We start from the raw sequence: 20,588 nt of genomic DNA on the forward strand, positions 1-20,588 counted from the left end.
AGCAGCTGTCCTCTCCCGGTCCCGGAGGCCAGGAGTCCAAAGTCCGGGCGTCTGCTGGGCCATGCTCCCTTTGAAGGCTCTTGGGGAGCATGCCCCCCCCCTCCCTGCCTTCCCCGGCAGCCCCCGCTGTCGCTTCCCTCCTCCTGTGCCCTCTTGCCTTTCTTTTGGTCGTGAGGACTCTGGGCATCGGATTTCATCCCACCCGAACTCCGTGATGATTCCATCCCGACATCCTTAACTGACCACATGTGCCAAGATGCTGTTTCTAAATAAAGTCATCTTCTGAGCCTCTGGGAGGAAATGAATTTGGGGGCAGGGGGTGCATACTGTACAACTCACTACAGGCAGGGGACAGACAGTCCCAGGGAGAGGCAGCTCCTGTTGATGGGGGTGGGGGGTCCTTTCAAAGCTGCTTCTTAGGGTGGCAGGTGCGAGGTGGGCCTGCCCACAACAGGTTTGTAGCAGAGCTCAGTGTGGCCCCAGGGGCTCCATGTCCCCTTGGGTTTGATGGCAGGGAATGAGAGGGTGCAGATATCGGCAGCAGTCCCATGTTTCCAGGACAGGGGCCGGATTCACTTCCTTTTCTGTTCCTCAGAGCCTAGCAAGGAGCCTTCCATACGAGAGCGTCTGAAATGTTGTTGAAAGAATGCTTGCTTGTTGCAGAGGAGGGACTGGGAGCATGACTCCTACAGTGAGTACTTGTTCTAACTTTGGAGAGAGGACAGTCAGGTTTTGTGTCAGGAAAGAGTGAGTCAGACAGTGGTCTGGACGGGAACCCAAAATGAGGAGCCGAAGCAAGGGTGTTGGCTGGGAACCATGGCCCGGAGACTCGCCTCTGCTACTTACTAGTTTGTGAACTAAGCCTGGCACTTCATCCCTCATCTGTAAAATGGGTATCAGAGTGTTGTAGGGATTACATGGGCTAACCTGTAAGCCCTCGGGAAGCTATAAAGCGAGGCACCCATAGAGGGAATTTAGATTATTTGAGGGGTGCCTGACTGGCTCAGTCAGTGGAACGTGCAGCTCTCGATCTCAGGGTCATAAGTTCAAGCCCCATGCTGGGTGTAGAGATTGCTTAAAATATGCAATCTTTTTTTTTTTTAAGAAAGGATTTAGATTATTGGAAGGCAGACCGCAACGAGCAGACAGTGGTATAGTGGGGATGCCATGTAATTAGATCATTGCTGGCTAAGTGGCGTTGCCCTGGGTGAGAGGTCATGTTTTGAGGATCTGTATGAGTACGGCACTGACATGTATCGATTTTTTGGGGGAAAAAAATTACCCCGTGCAGCATTTTTGTTCTGCTTTTAGAGGTGAGCAAACCAAGGCCTGTAGAAGCTCAATACCCTTCCCAAGGTCAGAAGAAGGAGAGAAATTGGGATGCGAACCTAGGTCAGTTCACACAGTGCTGCCTCCGTTTAACATCTGGCCCATCCAGGCTCAGGCCTGTGGACACTCAGAGATGCTGTGCAGTGCTCCCCGTGCTCCCCTAGGAGCACGTCCGAGGCTCAGCAGGGACCACGAGCAGGCTGTGTATGTGGCTGCCAGTTCCTGCTGTTTGCCAGTCACCCTTATCTCCCGAATGTCACCCACTTCAAGGTGGGCTCTTGATGTCTGGTCTGCTGCAGTGGGTCCGCCCCGGGCCCCTGGAGCATCATGCAGGGTGACCCAGCAAACCCGGCACCTCCTCTGCCCTGGGGGGTGGACAGAGGCAGTTCTATTTCCAGCCATGGAATAGACCTGAGGGAAGGCCAGTCTCCTCAGAGGAGCTGGAGATGGTTCCTGAGCAAGGACCTTGCTTCCTGAGCGCAAAGATGGTTTTCCCGGGCTCTCCGCAGTTGGCCCACGATGGCTCTGGAATGCAGAGCCTGTGGTCCCGGCCGCTGGACTTGAACAGCAGCCTGTGCACCAACAGCAGCTGCTTCTGGGCGGGTGGGGGGGGTGGGGTGGGGGGAGTGACAGCGCTCCCGGCCTGGTTCTCTCCAGAGAACTGGTTTAAGCCTTGGCTTCACCAGTTACAAGCTGCGGGGGTGTTGGACTAGTGAGCTTTTTAGAGCCTGCTTCTTTTTTGAAAAGAGGGAGAAAAGTGGGGCAGGGGGCTTATTTTGACAGCCAGTGCATATTAAATGCACGCTATTTAACGTGAAGACGCAGACAGGTGAAAAGAAATATTACCAATCACTGGCAATCCTACCATCTTTAAGTTTTATTATACATCTTTGGAGATTAACTTTTTCTTCTTTTATTTAATATATATATATATTATATTATATATATATTATACATATATAGTTACATATATAGTTATTCTGCTAAAATAACAGAAGCATTCCATGAGTGCAGGTGATGTTCTTTTTAAGGCATGGGGCAATATTAGCGATATATTGTCCTCTAAAATAGCTACATGGTCTTCCACTGTAAGGTCCTCCCATTATGTAACCAACCCTGTGGGACAGGAAATTGGGTCTAACCTCCCCATCAGCAGCCTTGACTTCTTCATCTTTAGAATGGGTTCCCAGAGCTCGTCTTGCCCGCAGGTGGCTGTGTAAGCATAGCACACTGTAGGCGCTCAGAAACGTTGGCTTCTTTCCTTGGCCCCTTCTGGCCACAGGTTCCTTTTACGTTAGGGTCTCTACCGCGGTGAGACAAATGTGCTCAAAGCAGGTCCATCCGTCCTCCCCTGCCCAGGGATCTTGGTGACAGGTGCCCAGAGCCAGCAGCCTGCGTTGCCTGCTTCCCTCTCTGCCCTGCGAGGCCAGGGGGAGTAGAGGGGATCAGCTGGGGGTCTGGGTAGTGTCCCCTGCACTTGCCGCCTTCCTGACAAAGCTGCCGCGGCCTTCTGGGTGGGACACCCAGATTTCATGTCTGCTGCCCCCGGGGCTGGTCCCCTGCTCCCCCAGCCCTGAATTAATCGGAGTGTATGAGGTGTACTTCAGGGCACATGGCAGGCACTCGCCATGCGAGGCGTGATATACTGAACGCCTGGTGTCTATTTTTTGTCTGAACCCAACTAAATAAAACATCATGTTTCCCTCGTTGGTGGAGATATATAAACCAGATGTGATTCTGTCTGCCATACGCCCCAGCTTGGTTCCCAGGACTGCGGACAAAGAAGCGGAGATACGCACAGTCTCTAGGAGGTTTGATGTTGACTACTCATTTGTCCCTGGAGTGGCTAGAGGGTGGATTTTTAAAAAATATTTTATTTATTCATGAGAGACACACAGAGAGAGGCAGATATGGAGGCAGAGGGAGAAGCAGGCTCCCTGTGGGGACCCCGATGTGGGACTCGATCCCAGGAAGGGATCACGGCCTGAGCTGAAAGCAGATGCTCAGCCACTGAGCCACCCAGGCGCACCTAGAGAGTGGATTTTGTACGTGGTTTTGTTTTTGCTTAGATGGGATGATAAAAGAAGTAGCAGCAGCAGCAGCAGTAGTAGTAGTAATAATAATAATAATACTCCTGCTGTGTATTGTGGGCTCGTCATGTGTGGCTGTCTCAGGTATGCTGCTGTCAGCTTTATATGGATTACCTCATTCAATCCCATGAGGCAGGTGGTAGACCAGTCCCCATTTCATAGATGGGGAAACTGGGGCACGTGGCCGCCCAGAGATGGGAGTGGCAGTGGAACTCAGGCAGTTGGCTCTAGAACCACCCCTCCTAATCCCAGTGGCAGCCTTCGTGAAAGAGTCAACTGGGTATTTATGGAAGGGTCTGCACCACCCTGTCCTCTGCAGCCCCGCGCTGCCCCTGCCACGGCCGCTGGGTGGGGAAGGGGTGGGCCGTGAGGAAGGGGCTCCACCACCTTCCCTGACGTTTCTCAGTTCTGAGAACCAGAAAGGGGAGTTGCAAAATCGGAGGGCAGGAGTCCTGCAGTCCCTGGAAGGCCTCACGTGGGGGGAAGGCGAGGGCGCCTATCAGGGGCTCCTGCCAGGCCCGGGAGCAGCCTGCGGAGAGACGGCAGCTGCGGTAAGAAGCCTGAGAGCTGGGAAGTCCAGTGTGTGACCTTACATCAAAATTGGGGTGCCAGGGCAGAGCCAAGGCACGCAGCACCGATTTTGCAGATTCCGCACGCGGACAAGGGAAATCCAGGCTGTTAAGCCCTCCCGGAAGGAGGGGGTTGTAGGCTTCTGCCTCTGGCCGTCGGGCCGTCCGGGGGTTTTCAGCTTGGCAGCGCCAACAAGGGAGCGCACGCAGTTATGCCCCGGGACGCATTCAGGTGGAGCCGCGCCGGCCTGGGGCCAGGAGGACGGCGTCTCCGGCAGAGCCTCGGCTCTCCGGCCTGGGTCGGGGCTCTTTACCGTGAGGGTCCTGCAGACATGCAGCTCGCCTGGGGTACCCGAACAACGTGGGCACCCAGGAGGTAAATGGCGTTCCCCGAGCAGCCCTCCGTTGCCCGGCCCTGCGAGTCGAGGGCTCCCGTACCCAGGAGACCCACTCCGGGTGCACGGCTCCGTGGCGTCAGTAACACAGGCCCCTTGTTTCTGCCCCACGGCCCGAGAAGGAGCCGGGTGTGTGTACTCAGCTGTACGCACACCCACGGGCACCCCTGTTTTCACCGGTAAAGCCTGCAACTGTCCGGGTAACCGGCAGCCCTGAGCCGGGGGAGAGGTGCCCCCTGTCCGCCAGCCCTTGGGCCCCTGCGATCCCCGGGCGCCAGCCTGGAGGTGGCAGTGCGGGCCCCAGCTGTGGTGTCAGCAGGTCTCTCCCTCGGGAGCCCCCGTCCCTGCTGCCAGGACTCTTGGCGAGGTGTCCCAGGAGGTCGCCCTGGGAGTGACACACTGGTGGTGGGACAGGACGAATAGGGAGACCGAGCCCGCATGTGGAGGGAGGCAGACGTGCACGGCTGTTGTCAGAAGCCCCGCTGGCGAAGTCCCTGAGCTCGGGGACACATGCAGCAGGGTCAGGCCACCAGGTGACCGGAAGCGACACACCATTGCAGGGCTGGGAGTAAGGGGTGAAGACGCGAACTTTCTGTAAATCCTCGGTCGCCTTTCATGGAGAGAGCCTGGCCCGGCGCTCCTGTGCCTGGGCGGCCCCTCCATCCCAGCGGGCCCTGGGACCAGGCCGCCCGTGCCAGCTTGTGGCCGCAGGGGACGTGCACCCTCCGCGCCTCAGTCTGCCTGGCTCCCAGGCGCCGATCGTGCTAGTTCCCGCCTCAGAGCATTAAGTGAGGGAACGGTGGTCGGGTTCTTGGGCCACCCTGAGCCAGACACGTGCTCAGCAGCTACTACCTGGGTGTCCTCCGCGAGCCCCCGGAGGGGCAGACCTGGGAGGGAACCTGCCTTCGGGGACACGGAGACCCGGGTCCGCCTGGCACCTTGCACCCCCTCTATGCCCAGCCTTGGTCCTGGGGTGTCCAGCTTGTCCAGGGAGCCACATCTGCTCCATTTCTCCTGCTGGACCACACCAGCAGGGCCCGGCCTGGTTCTTTCCAAAGGCTCCTTCCTCCTCGTGGTCAGCTCCCGGAGTCCTCTCCATCCCCGGCCCTGGGACCTGTCCCCAGAAAGCCCTGCTGGCCCCCCCGGCCGAAGCTGAGCGCGAGGTCCGTGGCCGAGGCCCCGGTGTACCCCGAGGAGGCTTGCGGCCTCGCCACCCGCGCCCTCCACTGAGGCCCGCAAGCACGTCGGGTAGACCCTGAGAGCCTTCTGCGAAGTGCAATAAGGGAAAGACGAACACTGAATGATTTCACTTACGTGTGGGATCTAGAAAAGCAGAAATCTGGGGCACCTGGGACACAGACTTTGGCGGTTGAGCGGCTGCCTTCGGCCCAGGGCATGATCCCAGGGTCCCGGGATCGAGTCCCGCCTCGGGCTCCCCGCAGGGAGCCTGCTTCTCCCTCTGCCTGTGTCTCTGCCTCTTTCTGTGTGTCTGTCATGAATAAAGAAGTAAAATCTTAAAAAATAAATAAAAAAGCAGAACTCCTACAGAGAGGATAGAGTGATGGTTGCCGGGGGCTGAGGGGTGGGGAAATGAGGAGGTGCTGGCCAAAGGTAGGAACTTCCAGCCACAGAATGAGTCCGTCCTGGAGAGGCGAGGCATGGACAGTGACTGTGTTAACAATACCGTACTGTGCACTTGTCAGCTGCCGAGAGAGTAGACTGTTTGCCGCTGCCACCGCAAAATGGTAATTACATGAGGTGATGGGTGTGTTAACTAATCTTATGGTGGTAAATATTTCACAGTGTACACATGCATCAAATCTTCATATTGTACATCTTAAACTTCATGATGTTTTGTTTTAAAGATTTTATTTATTCATGAGAGATACACAGAGAGAAGCAGAGAGACAGGCAGAGGGAGAAGCAGGCTCCCCATGGGAAGCCCGAGGCAGGACTCGATCCCAAGACCCTGGGATCATGCCGAGCCAAAGGCAGATGCTCAACCACTGAGCCACCCAGGCGGCCCAAACTTCACGATGTTATATGTCAATTATATCTCAGAAAAGCTGGGGGAGGAAGAAGATTCCTCATGTTCTGTTTTTTTTTTTTTAAACACCTTCATTGAGGTATAATTCACAGACCATCCCATTGACTCATGGGAGGTACACAATTAGTGGCTTTGAGTATATTTCCAGAGTGGTGCATCCAAAACCACAGTAAATTTTAGGACATTTTCCTACCCTTCCTCCCAAACCCTTACTTTTTAGTGTCATCCTCCCATAGCACCTCCAAATCCTAGGGAATGACTCTTTTGTCTCTATAGGTTTGTCTATTCTGGACATTTTATAGAAATGGAATCAGTCATGTACATGGCCTTTCTTTCACTTAACACAAGGCATTCAAGTTACATCCACACAGTTGCATGTGTCTGTATGTCCTTCCTTTTTATGGCTGGATGATAGCCTATGGTTTGAATATACCACATTTTGTTCATCTGTCAGTTGATAGTCATGTGAGTTCTTCCTGATGTTCTTTTTTAGGATTTTATTTACTTATTTGAGAGAGCGAGAGCACACAGGTGAGCCAGGGGAGGAGTGGAGGGAGAGGGAGAGGCAGAGTCCAAGTGGAGTGTGGAGCCTGATGCGAGGCTTGATCTCACGGCCCTGAGATCATGACCTGAGCAGAAATCCACTGCTCAAGCCATCCAGGCGCCCCTTCTTTATGTGAACACATCAAAGCCCTGCTCTTTGAGACTACTTTTCAATTCCCAGTCACTTTTTCAGGAGGGAGGGGCCTTTTTGTTATTTTTATCACAGCCCCAAATTACTCCTTGGTTTGCTTATGCATATAGCCCCTGCTCGGACATTATATTCTGAATACCCAAAATAAAATTAAAGGTTAAATTAGAGGTTTTAAAAGAAACTTTATGGGGCCTTTGGCTCAGGTCATGATCCCAGGGTCCTGGGATCAAGTCCCACATCGGGCTCCCCACTCAGCAGGGAGCCTGCTTCTCCCTCTCCCTCTGCCTGCTGCTCCTCCTGCCTGTGCTCTCTTTCTGTCAAATAAATAAAATCTTTAAAAAGAAAAGAAACTTTACAAGAAGTGCCTGGAGAAATGATTGAGACCATACAGTTTCACTTTTCTTCTGTGTAATTATTTATTTTTCAATTTTTACTTATTTACAAATTTATAAAAATTAAAAACTTGTACTTTTTTATAAATTTATAATAATGAATTTTATCATTTGCTTCTTAATTATTTATTGATCTAATCATTCAGTCCGTTTTGATAGATGTCCAAACTGGCTGAGGAAAAATAAGGTTTTTACCTAGAGAGAGAAATATTAATGAAAATCAGAAATATGACTAAGAACCTGCCCTGAGTGGGGCGGCACCAGTGACCCTTTATTTAGCCCTGTTGTGCCAGGAGTGGACGTCCCCCAGGCTTGTTGTCTATCCACGCCCGGTGGGTGCCCACAGAGGCTGCCAAGGAGGCTGAGGTGGAACTCCTGAGTTTCTCAGATCCTCTGAAGGTTTGTAAGCGGTTTTTGGCTTTGCTAGTGATGAGTGTGCAGTTGCGGTCAGGTGGGGGTAAATGACACTCAGTGGGCCCAGCACCAGGATGCCGGGCCCTACAACTGTTCAGTGTTGCACCTAACGTGGTCAGGGGTGGGAGCTCCTTTGCGCTGGTGCTGAGCAAAGGTTCTCCAGGATTTGCGGTACTGGGATTTCCGGTGCTGGATGGGGACGTCGTGTGTCCCTCCTGAGGGACTCCTGCTCAGAAACCTCAGGGGCATAGTAACCGTGCCCTCCCCTCCTGACTGCTGGGTAAAGTCACCTCTGGGGTTTGATGATCTGTTTAAGGAGGAAGCGTGCACGTGGGCATGCTGTAAGGTAACAAGGGGGAGGCAAAAACATAATATACTTAGGTTTATGAGCCGAACCACGATCACAAAAGGAACATCAAAATTTAATTACATTTAGCCTCTGTGGTATATTGGAGAGTTGCTAAGAGAGTCATAGAGCCTAAAAGTACTCATCACAAAGGGGAAAATGTTAAACTAGGTGCGGTGACGGATGTTAACTCGACTTGTGATCTTATGTGGAACGCCTGAAACTGATGCGGTGTGACGTGTCAGTTGCGTTTCCATTTTGAAATTTCACCCCTACTAAGGGGTTCTTTGGCGCTCTCCACCTAAATTTTTGTGGAAATCTGAAAAAGCTTCAGAATGAGAACATCTTGGTGGTTCTTGATGCTCAGTCCCATCTCTGAGCTTGCTGAGCTGAGGTCGTAGGTGACGCCCCCCACCCTCCAGGACAGGTGAGTATGAGAACAGATCAGAGCTGGCGCACAACACCTGGTATGCAGTAAGTGCCCAACAGGGGTTCTAAAGTTCTCCCCTAAATGACTTTTTTTGTTTTTGTTTTTCTTTACACTGATACCCAGGTCTGTTTGCAAGGAAACATCCCGAGTCCCTTCCCCACAGGATGGCGCCGCCGCTAGCTCCTTTGTACCCCACAAACATCTGATAGATACTTGCTGATGTTCCGATGAAACAAACCTCAGGGACAGTTGACAGTCTTTCATACGAAGTCCATTCTCCCAAAGGGGTTCGGAAATTTTCGCAGTGATTAGTGGTGTTCATTTCCATCCTACCGTGTGAGGGCTGGGGCCATAGCCTGAAGAGCCAGAGTTCGATACCAGCAACCGAAAATCCTGCAGGAGTGATGTAAATCTCAAAAGGACACAAGTTGTTTTTCCCTCCAGTGGCTTTCTTGGCAGAAAATTAAAAAGGGGGAGAAAAGGTTTCATGACTTAAGAAAACATTGTGGTGGCTGCTGATAATAACTTAACATTTCTGTGACACGGCCCAGCTTCCAGAATGCTTTCCCGTTATTATTTCGTGGAACCCTCACAGGCCCCAGAGGCGGGTCAAGGCCTCAGCACCACGGGGCGGCTGAGCCAGGGCGGCCTGTGTCACGCACCTGCCGCGCGGCCTCCTGGCCTTAGTCAAGCCCTCTCGGCTGATTTTTCTTAAGTTTTCAGAGGGAGTCTCCTAATCTAGCACGGAGGCGGCTGTGGTACCTTCCCTTTCGGATTGGTCACCGTGCAGATGATGTGAGATGATGCAGGGTACGGCCGGCCACGTGGTACGGGCACGGTGAAGGGTGACCACTCGGCATTGGTTATTAGGCGTGATGACCCTACGTCACCGATGACGATGGAGACGCACCATCAGCGCCACCGGCAGGGCTGCTAGGCCAGGCTGAGGCCTCCTCCCGCAGCTCCTGCTGGTGGATGCCCCCCCATCCCCGGGCGACAAGCGTGTCCCCCCTCCCTGCTGTACTCATCTTTTCACTGTCTCCTCTTCTGTTCACAGAACATCATCAAAAAGGTGATTGGACAGAAGTTTGTGTACAAGTTTGTCTCTTTCCCGGAGATCCTGAAAATGGACCCCCATGCGGTGGAGATCAGCCGGGAGAGCCTTCTGCTGCAGGACAGCGACTGCAAGGTGCCCCCCGAGGGCCGGGAGGCCCCCAGACACGGGCTGTCAGCCCTCAAGAGCGCAAGCCGCAATGAATACATCCACTCAGGCCTGTACTCGTCCTTCACCATTAATTCCCTGCAGAACCCACCCGAATCCTTCAAGGCCATCAAGACGGAAAAGCTGGAGGAGCCGCCGGAAGACAGCCCTCCCGTGGAAGAAGTGAGGACTGTCATCAGGTTTGTGACCAATAAAACCGACAAGCACAGCAGCAGGCCCGTGGTGCCCCTGCCCTCCACCTCGGAGGCCTTCCTGGCCTCGCCCGCCTCAGCCAAGGTCTCCTCCTTAATGTTGCCAAATGCCGCCAGCATTTCGTCTGCCTCGCCCTCCTCATCTCGGTCCCCGTCCCTGTCCCCCAGCTCGCCCCTCCCTGCTGAACACAGAAGCCTCTTCCTGGAGGCCGCCTGCCATGACTCCGATTCCCTAGAGCCCTTGAACCTGTCATCGGGCTCCAAGACCAGGTCTCCATCTCTTCCCCCAAAGGCCAAAAAACCCAAAGGCTTGGAAATCTCCGCACCCCCGCTGGTGCTGTCCGGCACCGACATCGGCTCCATCGCCCTCAACAGCCCAGCTCTCCCCTCGGGATCCCTCACCCCAGCCTTCTTCACCGCACAGGTAAGAGCTGCCCCTGCGCGGGGGAGGCGCCCTGACTCGTTGGCAGAGCAGAAAGGCAGGAAAGAGCACACAAAGCCACCTCCTCTGTCCTACAGAAGGTCATCTCAGGGCCCGCAGGCCAAAGTCACGGTGTGACTGTGAAGGGAAATTACTTTTCCATCCCCAGACCAGGGCGTCCACAGGAGAAAAGGTTCGGGGTAGTGGCTACGGTGCGACGCCTCGCTGGTTTCCTGCTTCTAGTGGCTGAAAGCGACCATGCGCCCTGGCCATCGAAGCAGGTAGTTCCCCAGGAAACAGTAGTTCCCCAGAGAAGGTCGAGCAGGCCAGGTGACATTTCATGAAGGCATTTGGGCTTTAGGGCTGATTGATTGATTGATTTTTTTTTTTGAAGGGGTGAGAGAGGGATATGGAGGGGTAGAGAGATAATCTTAAGCAGGCTTCACACCGAGCGCTGAGCCTGACATGTGGCTTGATCTCACGACCCTGAGCTGAGATCAAGAGGCGGACGCTTAACCAACCCAGCTGCCCAGGTGTCCCTGGGCTCAAGGGAATTTTTATGACGGGGTCCTCTCTGGGGGCACTTGAGTGGCCCTTTGCTTCTGCTAAGGAGGTCGAGGTTGATCCTGCCACTGCCACCATAGGCATGGGTCTGCGCTGCCCTGCAGTCTCTGGCAAGAAACGGAAGGCTCCCCAGGAAGAGCGGCGCTACCCTGAGAAAACCCGGGTCCCGTAAGGAGAGGAGAGCAGGCTGGCCCGCGGGATTACGAGCGCCCACGAGAAAGCGGCCTTTCCCTCCAAAGGCGATGGGACGCCGCTGCTCCGGGGCGGGCGCGGGGGGCGGACTCCCGTCCCTGCGGGTGGTGGCTCGGGCCGTGGCCCGGGGCGTGTGGCCGTGGATGCTCGTCCTCGGAGCCGTGCCCTGTGCTGTTTACGTCGTGGGGTGATGCTGGGGCCGAGAGGCGGGGGCTCCTGCCGTGACCGTCCTGAGGGGCCGCGGCGTCATAGGGGTTCCCGCCTGCCGGTCGCTCGCGCCCCTTCCGTTACTCTTCACGTGGGCCACCAAGTCCACACGGTTATGGCCCACTGAGGTCCACGAGGCGCTGAGGCAGAGCAGCTCAGGCACACAGCTAACAGCGGGTAGAGGCAAATCTGAACCCAGCTCGTCTGTTCCAGAATCCGCGCTCTTCAGTAAAATGTCCTTGGCACGCCCGTTGGGAAAACACCCGGTTGTCCCTGATCGCAGCCGTCCGAGGAGTCAGCCCAACAAGCGAGGGCAGCCCTTGGCCGTTCTCCCCTCCGTGGCTCCCCCCAAACTGTGGCCCAGAGAGCCCGTGTCCATCAGGCTTGTGAGCTGGTGGCACTGAGGGAGCCGCCCCGGCCGGGAGGGCTTCGGGGCTCAGTTACCGGCCCGAATGAGCATGGAGGGGTTTCTCAGGCATCTTCTGATCAAACAAAACCATCCAGTGACTGGGGGCCACTCAAGAAGTGGCTCAGAAACAGCGGTTCCTGAAGCAGCTGAGAGAAGCAACTGGAGAAGTGGGCCAGGGTGGGCCATCTGAGGATCTCCCTCCCGCGGCCTCCTTTGTGTTTACCGGTCAGGTTTAGGGAGGCCTCAAGCCAGACCGGGGCCAACTCTGATTCCCGTGTCTGCCGTCTGGGTGCGGGTGAGCCTGTTCCACCATCTCTGAACCCATGCCAGTGCTGTGGTCTCAGGTGAGCAGCTCAGGCCGGCCCTGGGGTTTTGAACCTGCACTCGGGGAATTTCAGGTGGCTGTGCTCAGTGGGACTGAGGGTGGTATGGCTGGGCCGAGGGGAGGAGGGACCTGGACACGAGGTGCGGAGAGAGTGTGGGTGTAACCTCAGGAGACGGGCCTAAAACAGAGGAGGGGAGAGCATAGGAAATCTGGATGCTTTAATGGAGAGCTTGGGCCTGGGGTAGACCATAGAGCATGGTGTTCAGCCCTGAATGCTCCAGGGCTTCCCAAGGAGAGAGAGGCTAAGGGTTAAAATCGATGATTTTACTTGAATTTGGCCAGCTCCAGAAGCCTCCAGAGATAGTTGCCTTTTGTTTGAGGATTTGTTTCTAACCCCAGAACAGCACTGTCATGGGTTCTTTTGGCGTCCACGAGAGACTAAGATTTGTGATGTCTGTTGGTACAACAAAATATTAAACTGACATCCTGATTTCCTCTCTTTAGTTTTCTAAAGCCTGAGAAAGACTTAACTACTATCTCAAATTACCAAATCAATCTGCAAGTACTTCCGGTTGAGCGGCTCATGCACATCCTTTTTAGTCAGTAAATGGTTACTATGTTCATTTGTTCATTCGGGAGATAACTGTTAACCACCTCCCGTTTGCTAGTGATTGTGGGGTATACAGAGGCGGGCAAGATAGTTCCTCCTCTCATGAGCTTATAGCTTGCTGTCCAGTACGTGAGGAATGTGGGGAATATAACTTGGGGGGGGGGGGATGTGAAATTGCAGAGGTCCCTGAAAACTAGATAAGGAACTCAGACTTGATAGGCAACTAACAGCTTGCTGGGGTTTTAAATCAAGAAAAACAAAAATTTCTACTAATATCTTTCAACAGGTAATTATCAAGTAGTATTTACAAATCATTGCAAGGATCTCAGAAGTCCATACAGCGCCTATTTTCAAGACCGTAGGACCTAGCCAAGAAAAGGCATACAGACACCCAGGAGCACGGGGCAAGAGTCAAACACATAGTGCAGAGAAGCTCACATCAGGAACAGAAGAGGGCAAAAATCATTTAGTTCATGAGAACTGAGCACCTATTACATGTAAGCTGCTGTGCTTGGAGCTGGGGATACGGACATGAGTTAGTCTCTGATCATTAGGAGCTCATAACTTGCCTTAAATTGTTTAATATGCTATCCCAAATCAGTACAAAAGAAATACTAAGGAGGAAGGCATTAATTTTGCTGGGGCTGGGAAAGGATGTTGAGAGGGCTTCATGGGAGGCATGTTCACACTTGGGTCGGGTGTTGACGGATCAGTAGCAGTCCATCTGGCACATAGGGGTGAGCAGGGCATTGTAGCCAGAGGAGCAGCTTGAGCCAAGCCACAAAGATGTGAAATAGCTTAGTATATTAGAGGCAGGACAGTAATTCAGTGAGGGGTGGGGAGGATAAATTCCAAAGGTGAAAGGGTGGGAGATGGGGCTGAATGACATAGAGTTCTTTTAGAAATCAACCTGATGACGGAGATTGGGGTGAGGTGAGGCTGGAACCAGTCAGGATACTGTTATATTCCAGATGAAAGACAAAGAGGATCTAGATCTGAGGTGGTGGCAGTGGGAGGGGGTCCCAGGAGACAGATCTGAGAGACACAGGACCTGGTGACTGAACCAAGTGTGAAGGTGGTAGGGGAGAGCTGGGAGCTGAATATGAGGAGCTTGGGAGGAAGAATAAGCTCCTGGTGAAAGGTTGGTTACAAGTTCATTTTGGGCCATGTTGAGTTCGAGACGCCTGTAGGACATGAGGAGCAAACATCCAGCTAGGCTGTGGCTAAGGAGTTTGGGACTGGAGATAAAGTTAGGGAGTCACTAACATGGAAGCATGCTTAAAATCATGGAAATGGATGAGATCACCTATGGAACAGGTCTAGCCCAGGGAAGTATGGGCTAGGTGGTCAGGGAAGTTCTGGAATGAGTGCTAAAGAACTTGTAGGTTGGAATCCTGTAGTGTTCAGGACCTAGAAGCAAAGTAGGAGGGTTCATAGATAGAAATTAAGCAGCATATGAAGCCAGGTTATTGGGGAACCTAGAATTGTGGCTAAGGAATTTTTTTCCCCCGAAACTGAAAGAATTTCAAGAAACATAGTATCTTAGGGTGACTGATTTGGTGGCGGTGCTCAGAACAGACTGGAAGAGAGACCCGAGGTATGTGGGCTGGTTTAGGTGGCATTTATTGAATGCCATTTCTAAGGCGATAGGGCCGTGAATGCAGCAGGAATGGAAAGAGGGGGAGCATAAGAGAGTCAGTTCCAAGAAGGATCCACAGGCCGTGTCCAGAGGTGGTAGCAAGTGGGAAGGCATTCTGCATCTCAGGGACTAGGATGCTGGGTCAGAGACAGGGCTGTGAGTCCAGGGATCATTTCTTGTTTGATCATTGTATTTCTGGCACCTGATACCATGCACTCAGCCAGTATTTCTCGAGTGGACAAACAGGTGGTATTGTTGATAGAAATGGAAGAGTCCTAAGAAACCCTTGATTTGGAAAGAAGGGGAGAAGTTCCAGTTTGAACATGTGGAGCATTCCAAGTGGACACGTCCAACAGATGACATGTGAGGGAATGTACCTAGAGCCCCAGCTTGCTTCAACTCATCACGTATTTAGAAATTGGATACTGTAGGAGGAATAAAGATGAGCAAGGTACCTTAAAGGTGACAGAAAGAGGTATAATAAGAATATGCAAATTACCATGCTAGGAGGCAGAAAATGTGAAGGAAAAAAGTGGTTATAAAGTGTGATAAAGATTCAGGAAGAAGAGAAATGTCATATTTTGAGAGAAAAGCAGAGGAGTCTCCTTTGAGGAGGTCAAGTTTTGATGGGCAGAGGTAGGCAGAGGAGGGAGGAGGAGGGGGTCTGAGGGCCTGGCCGAGGCAGAGGGCCATGAACCAGGGCACTCGGAGGGGCATGTCTGGGCAATGCCAGCTCACCAGGTTTAGTTCAAACAGGCAGCTTTGTAGGCCACTCTGTATTGTGTGGAAGATCTGAGTTGAAAGGGATGAAATGAGATCCTGGTCGGAAGGTCTTTCCCCTTGAACATCACTGTCCTTTGCCTCGGGTCCTAGGGCATCTCCTTCCCCTGCAGCTGATGATCAGGAACTCCCGGTCTGCCATTCAAAAGGGCCCATTTGCTAAAATATTTTTTGGTGAAGGCAGAGGAAGCATGCATTTTGCTTGTGGCTTCTTTCTTTCGCCTCCAGCCCTTAGGCTCAGCCCCCCCTTGCCTGACTCTAGGAGCTTGCGGAAAGAGGCCCTGAAAACACACTTTACTGTGGACTACCCAGGGTGGGCATGAATAGGGACATTCCTTAACAGAGCAACCAAATAGTTTCTTTACAGCCACAGGATCTTCAGGGAGAACAGAGACGGGAAGGAGGAGAGCAAGTGAAATCACTTCACAGTATTTATTTGCATATATTATGAAAGATATTCCAAATGTATTAAACATGCAAAACAGAGGACTACTGTATTCTGAGTACATCCTGTATCCCTTAGAAACAGATGTGCAAACATCTCACATCCAGACCTGGGTACATATTTTAGACTAAAATAAAAATTCTACACTTCATGTATTGCTCACAGGATGAAAAAGGAGGGGATGTTTATTTATGGCCATGAATAAGAGAAAGATGTTTTGTAGTCTAGAAGACTTAGGTCTCTTAAGAGCTTTGGGACCTCCCCATTGGCAGGTAAAGTGGGAGACCCTGAACACCCTGGTTTTTGAATGTTAATGTGGCGTGCTGTGGTTAGAATCTGGTTCCGGAGTAATGTGCAAACACGGTAGTTCTCTCATGACCTGGGCTTGTGGACTTGAGCCTAATATGAATGAGAGGAGCCTTGACAGTACCGGCTGACCTGACTAGTCTCAGAATGCTGAGTACTTCTGGGTTAGACATTGAGGATTTCTCCCATGAACACATGAGATTCACTAAGGAGGCCGGGTACACTTGTAATGAACACTTCTGGAGCATTTGCTCTGTGCTGGGCACGTATGAAGAGCTTATTTCATCTTCCCAGCAATCCTGTATCGTAGGTGTCTTTTTCCTCCCCATTTTATAGCTCTAGAAACCGAGGGATAGAGAGGTTACGCAGGTCAGGAGTGGTGGTTCTGAGGTCGGAACCCTGACAGAGCCCGTGCTGAACCATTAGGTCGTAGTCATCAGCCCAGATGGCCCGGTATCTTTGTGAAACTGCCTTGGATTAGAAGTGAGAAGCTTATCCAAAACATGTATTTATCCTAGTAACCTCATAGGTCATTTCATGTGTAGGAAATGCTGTGGAACCAACGACTCAAATGACTTGGTATAAATCAGTTTACCTTTCAGCACCTTCACAGTTTGAGAACCTTTGGATGTTTGTCTCCTTTTCGCTGAACAGAGCGGACCTTTCAACTTAGGTTTATGCCAAGAGTTCTCGATAATTAACGAAGCTGCTGAGGCCAATTCTAGGAAAAAATAACACTTCAGCATCCAATGTGATGCAATCTGCAATGCTGGCGCCTGTGCTGTGGTTCTTCTTACACAAAGCACCTTATTGACATCACAAAACCACTGAGGGGGCTCCTTCTAGACAGCAAAGGTGCAAAACCACCATGGGCCAGGGAGTTTGCCTCAGCTGAGAATAAAAGCCATGCAGACTTACCAGCTGGAGCGAGTTGTTTCTTCTGTGCTCTAGCTAGCTTGCAGGCCAGGACCCCTGCTGTGTGTGTGCAAGCAAAGGCAGTCCTTGGCGCTCTCCTGGGAAACCCCACAGTTTTGGCTTTACACGCAATCTAACAAAGAATTTTTTCCTCTTCCAAATCATTGCCAGGGAGATGAATTCTCATCAGCCCCACATCCGGAGTGCAATCTGGAAAACCCAGTTCAGAACTTTTGAAGAAGCTACTAACGGGGTATTTTAACAACAGATCCTAAAATCTTAAAGGGCCATTGATACCCACAAAAGTGAAGCTTGAGAGGCTCTTTTAAAAATGTGTTTGTAATGGATGTCCATTGTAGGAAAATATAGATTTAAAAAATTAATAAAGCCCCTTCATGGAATCTCATTTTGTATACACTAGATCTTATTTAATGTGGGAAGGGAAACAAATTGAAGAAACCATCTGGACAAAAGTTGCTCTGAACTTGAGTCTTATAACTATTTTAGGGAAGGTAACTCGTCCATACTCTTCTCCTTTATGAAATTGCTAATACAATAGCACTGAAGAAAATTCAACTGTGTGCAGCCTTGCAGAAATAATGTAGTTGTCAGATTTTCCTAAAACGGGAAAGCTTGTTTCTTGGTTCATGGCTAGTGTGCCTGGCCACACTGCTGATCAGGGCCACAGTCAGGTGACACCTTTATCACAATCTGTGTATGTGCTTTCTTTCCCAGACACCAAATGGATTGCTCCTGACCCCGAGTCCACTGCTATCCAGCATACATTTCTGGAGCAGCCTTAGTCCCGTTGCTCCACTGAGTCCTGCCCGGTTGCAAGGGCCAAACACGCTGTTCCAGGTAAGCATTTAGAAATTAACGCTTAAACATCAAGCTTATAAGGGATGTTTCCCCAGTAAATCCTGCAAAGGTAACAAGAATTCTGCCCTACGTTTGGTTAAAATGGTAAGCTTCCAAAGGGAGTGCATGAGGCTGCAAAAGCCAGCCTTCAACAGCAGACATTTTCACTGAGGCAGAGGTGGCACATCATGTCGGATATCCACAAATAGAACAATTAATTCTCGAAGTGTTTGGGTATTTTTACGGACTATGAAAACTGGAAATTTATTAAGGAAAAGGGACTTTAAAAGAATTAAGCCACATACTGACATCACTTGAAATAGACTGAAAAACAGTAAGGCATGTCTCCACGCTGTTAACAGAAAAGCTCTCTGTATAATCCTGTGAATCATAATCAAGTTTTCCTTGTTCCATCGTAAGAAAGGAGCACTCAGGGCATTTGGTTAAAAACTAAGTCTTAGCTGTTTTATCTTGCACAAGTCCCGTTACTAGGTAGACACACTTATTATTCATTCATACTCTAGAATCTTGCGATAGCACTGCCTGCGATCATGTGGTAATCAGTATTTCCTCCTTGAGACTCTAAGACTGTTCTTCACAAAGAGATTACTAAGAGAAGAATAGAAACGGTCCTAGGGACAGGAGTGAAGCAAAGCTGGGGCAAGTGAAAACCCCCTCAAACTCTAGCCTGTCTCACTTGAATCCCGTGCCTGCCCCGCCGTGCGGCTCACCCAAGCTAGTCGTAGTTCTTTTGCTCCTGTTGCATCCAGCACTGACCACTCTGTGTTATGATTGCCTGTTCACCTGGCAATCTCCCCCACTAGACTGAGGGCCCCCGAGGGGCCAGAACTGCATCTTGTTTATTATGGTGCCCTCCCCACCCCATGTCTGGCATATTGCATGGCACACAAATGATGCTTAGTAATTACCACTGAGCAGATACCTAAGAATTCACCAAGAAATTGGGACACCAGGCTGGCTCAGTTTGTAAAGCATGGGATTCTTGATCACAGGGTCAGGAGTTTGAGCCCCACATTTGGTATAAGGGTTACTTAAAAGAGAGTAAGAAATGTCTGACTTAAGTGTTAAAAAGATCAGGTCTCTGTGCTTTTTTGAGTTGGTCATTTTGTTTGTCCTCCCTGCCAGGAGCTATACATGCTGGGATTTAGGGTCTCGGAAGAAGGGTGGAGCTAAAGAGGTTTTGACTGCTACCTTGCTTCTCTGGTTTCCTAGTAAGGTTGAGGTAGGATATGACTGTGCATCTCTAGGTAATCAGGTTTCTCTTCTGGCCTATCATCACAAGAAAACTGAGCTATGGTCAAACACAGCCAACATGTGGATTCTTAGCCCTTTGAACTCAGGCAGGGAAACAAACTAGAACCAGTGAACAAATGTAGTACTGGGAAAGTTCTAGATTAGTAGTGTTTTGGTGGAGAGCTGAAAGACCTTATTTCCTCCAGGTATTCAGATTGGAGCAGCAGTACTCCGGCATCAGAGCTGCTGAGTAGAGCATGTGTAGGGTAAGCTCCATGGACACAGGGACTGCAGTAGTACTCTGGTCCTAGACTCTAGCAAGGCCTCTGTAGGGTTCTCTGGGTATTTGTGAATAATGAATGGATTCTCACTACCCCTCTTACTGGGAATTCTTCCACTGACTGGTCAGGCCTTGGGGATTTCCAGGGAAGCCATGGAGGGAACTGTTGTTAGGGAGTTCTTTGGGATCCCTTGCCCTAGATGCTAAGCCTCTTCTAGCCCATCACTCCTAGCAGTAGCAGTGGCTGGTGAACATAGCATTTCCACACATTTGCAGGCTATTCGGAGCTCTGGGTGTTGGATCCACATACCCCTTTCTCTTCAGTCACTGTTGTAGACTAGTGGCTCTTGAAGATTAATGTGCCACAGAATCAGCTTGGATGGTATGTTTAAAAAGATTTTGCTGGGCCCCAACCCCAGAGTTTCTGATTTAGAAGGTAGGTGTGGGACATGGCCTGATTATGACATCTTTTCAAGATCCTAGTGATGCTGCTGCTCCAGGAATCCACTATGAGAACCATAGCAGACCAATGGTTCCTAATTTATAACTGAAATTCTGCAGAAGAAATTGCTGCATTTTTTAATTTCACAAAATATACCGTTTACCAGAGCCATTCAAAAACCATAAATGGGAGGTAGGAATGGGGAATACAATCATGTTTAGATCGTTGGCAGGGCCTTCTGCCCTCTTTATGTGACTGGGTCCATAAAACTAAAGAAAAACTTTGTACTTTTAAGACTATTACTCTATAAGAGTAGTTGTGAAAGAACTTGAAATTAGCAGTTTTTAAAAACATAGTAGAACATTCAAAATTCAGATTATCAGCAGTGCCCCTTTTATAAACTATTAATTTTCTTCAAAAATAAACCTTTCATATATACTATATATGTATCGGAGGAAGAAAAGAAGTACACTTGGGCTACAGTAAGTGTTAAATGATGTTTGGCAAATCTCCTGTTTTAAGGGAAGGAGAGGGAAGGTATTGGCCTTTCTGGAAGAGGTATATTTAAAAATGAGATTGGTCTGAGCAATTTGGCATTTTGAGCTTATCTACAAGATGTCTGTTCCATTTTTGAAACCAATTTTGATGAAATTTGGCATCAATACAGAAATCATCAATATTGAAATTGATGCCTTGAAACAAGGCAGAATTAAGTTTTCTTTTTTTTTTAAATATTTATTTATGATAGTCACACAGAGAGAGAGAGAGAGAGAGAGAGGCAGAGACACAGGCAGAGGGAGAAGCAGGCTCCATGCACTGAGA

The 20,588-nt window shown here is 50.7% G+C and overlaps 1 protein-coding gene across 1 annotated transcript in view; it reads left to right on the plus strand.

Moving 5' to 3' along the window:
- Positions 1-20,588, plus strand: part of ELK3 (ETS transcription factor ELK3) — a 64,243-nt gene that overhangs the window by 38,079 nt on the left and 5,576 nt on the right. Inside the window, exons 3-4 of the mRNA XM_026013007.2 lie at positions 9,764-10,543; positions 17,668-17,790. Of these exons, the coding sequence (XP_025868792.2) occupies positions 9,764-10,543; positions 17,668-17,790 (903 nt within the window). The remainder of the gene's footprint in view (positions 1-9,763; positions 10,544-17,667; positions 17,791-20,588) is intronic.

The sequence above is a fragment of the Vulpes vulpes genome, chromosome 10 (assembly GCF_048418805.1).
Source record: "Vulpes vulpes isolate BD-2025 chromosome 10, VulVul3, whole genome shotgun sequence".
Lineage (NCBI taxonomy): Eukaryota > Metazoa > Chordata > Mammalia > Carnivora > Canidae > Vulpes > Vulpes vulpes.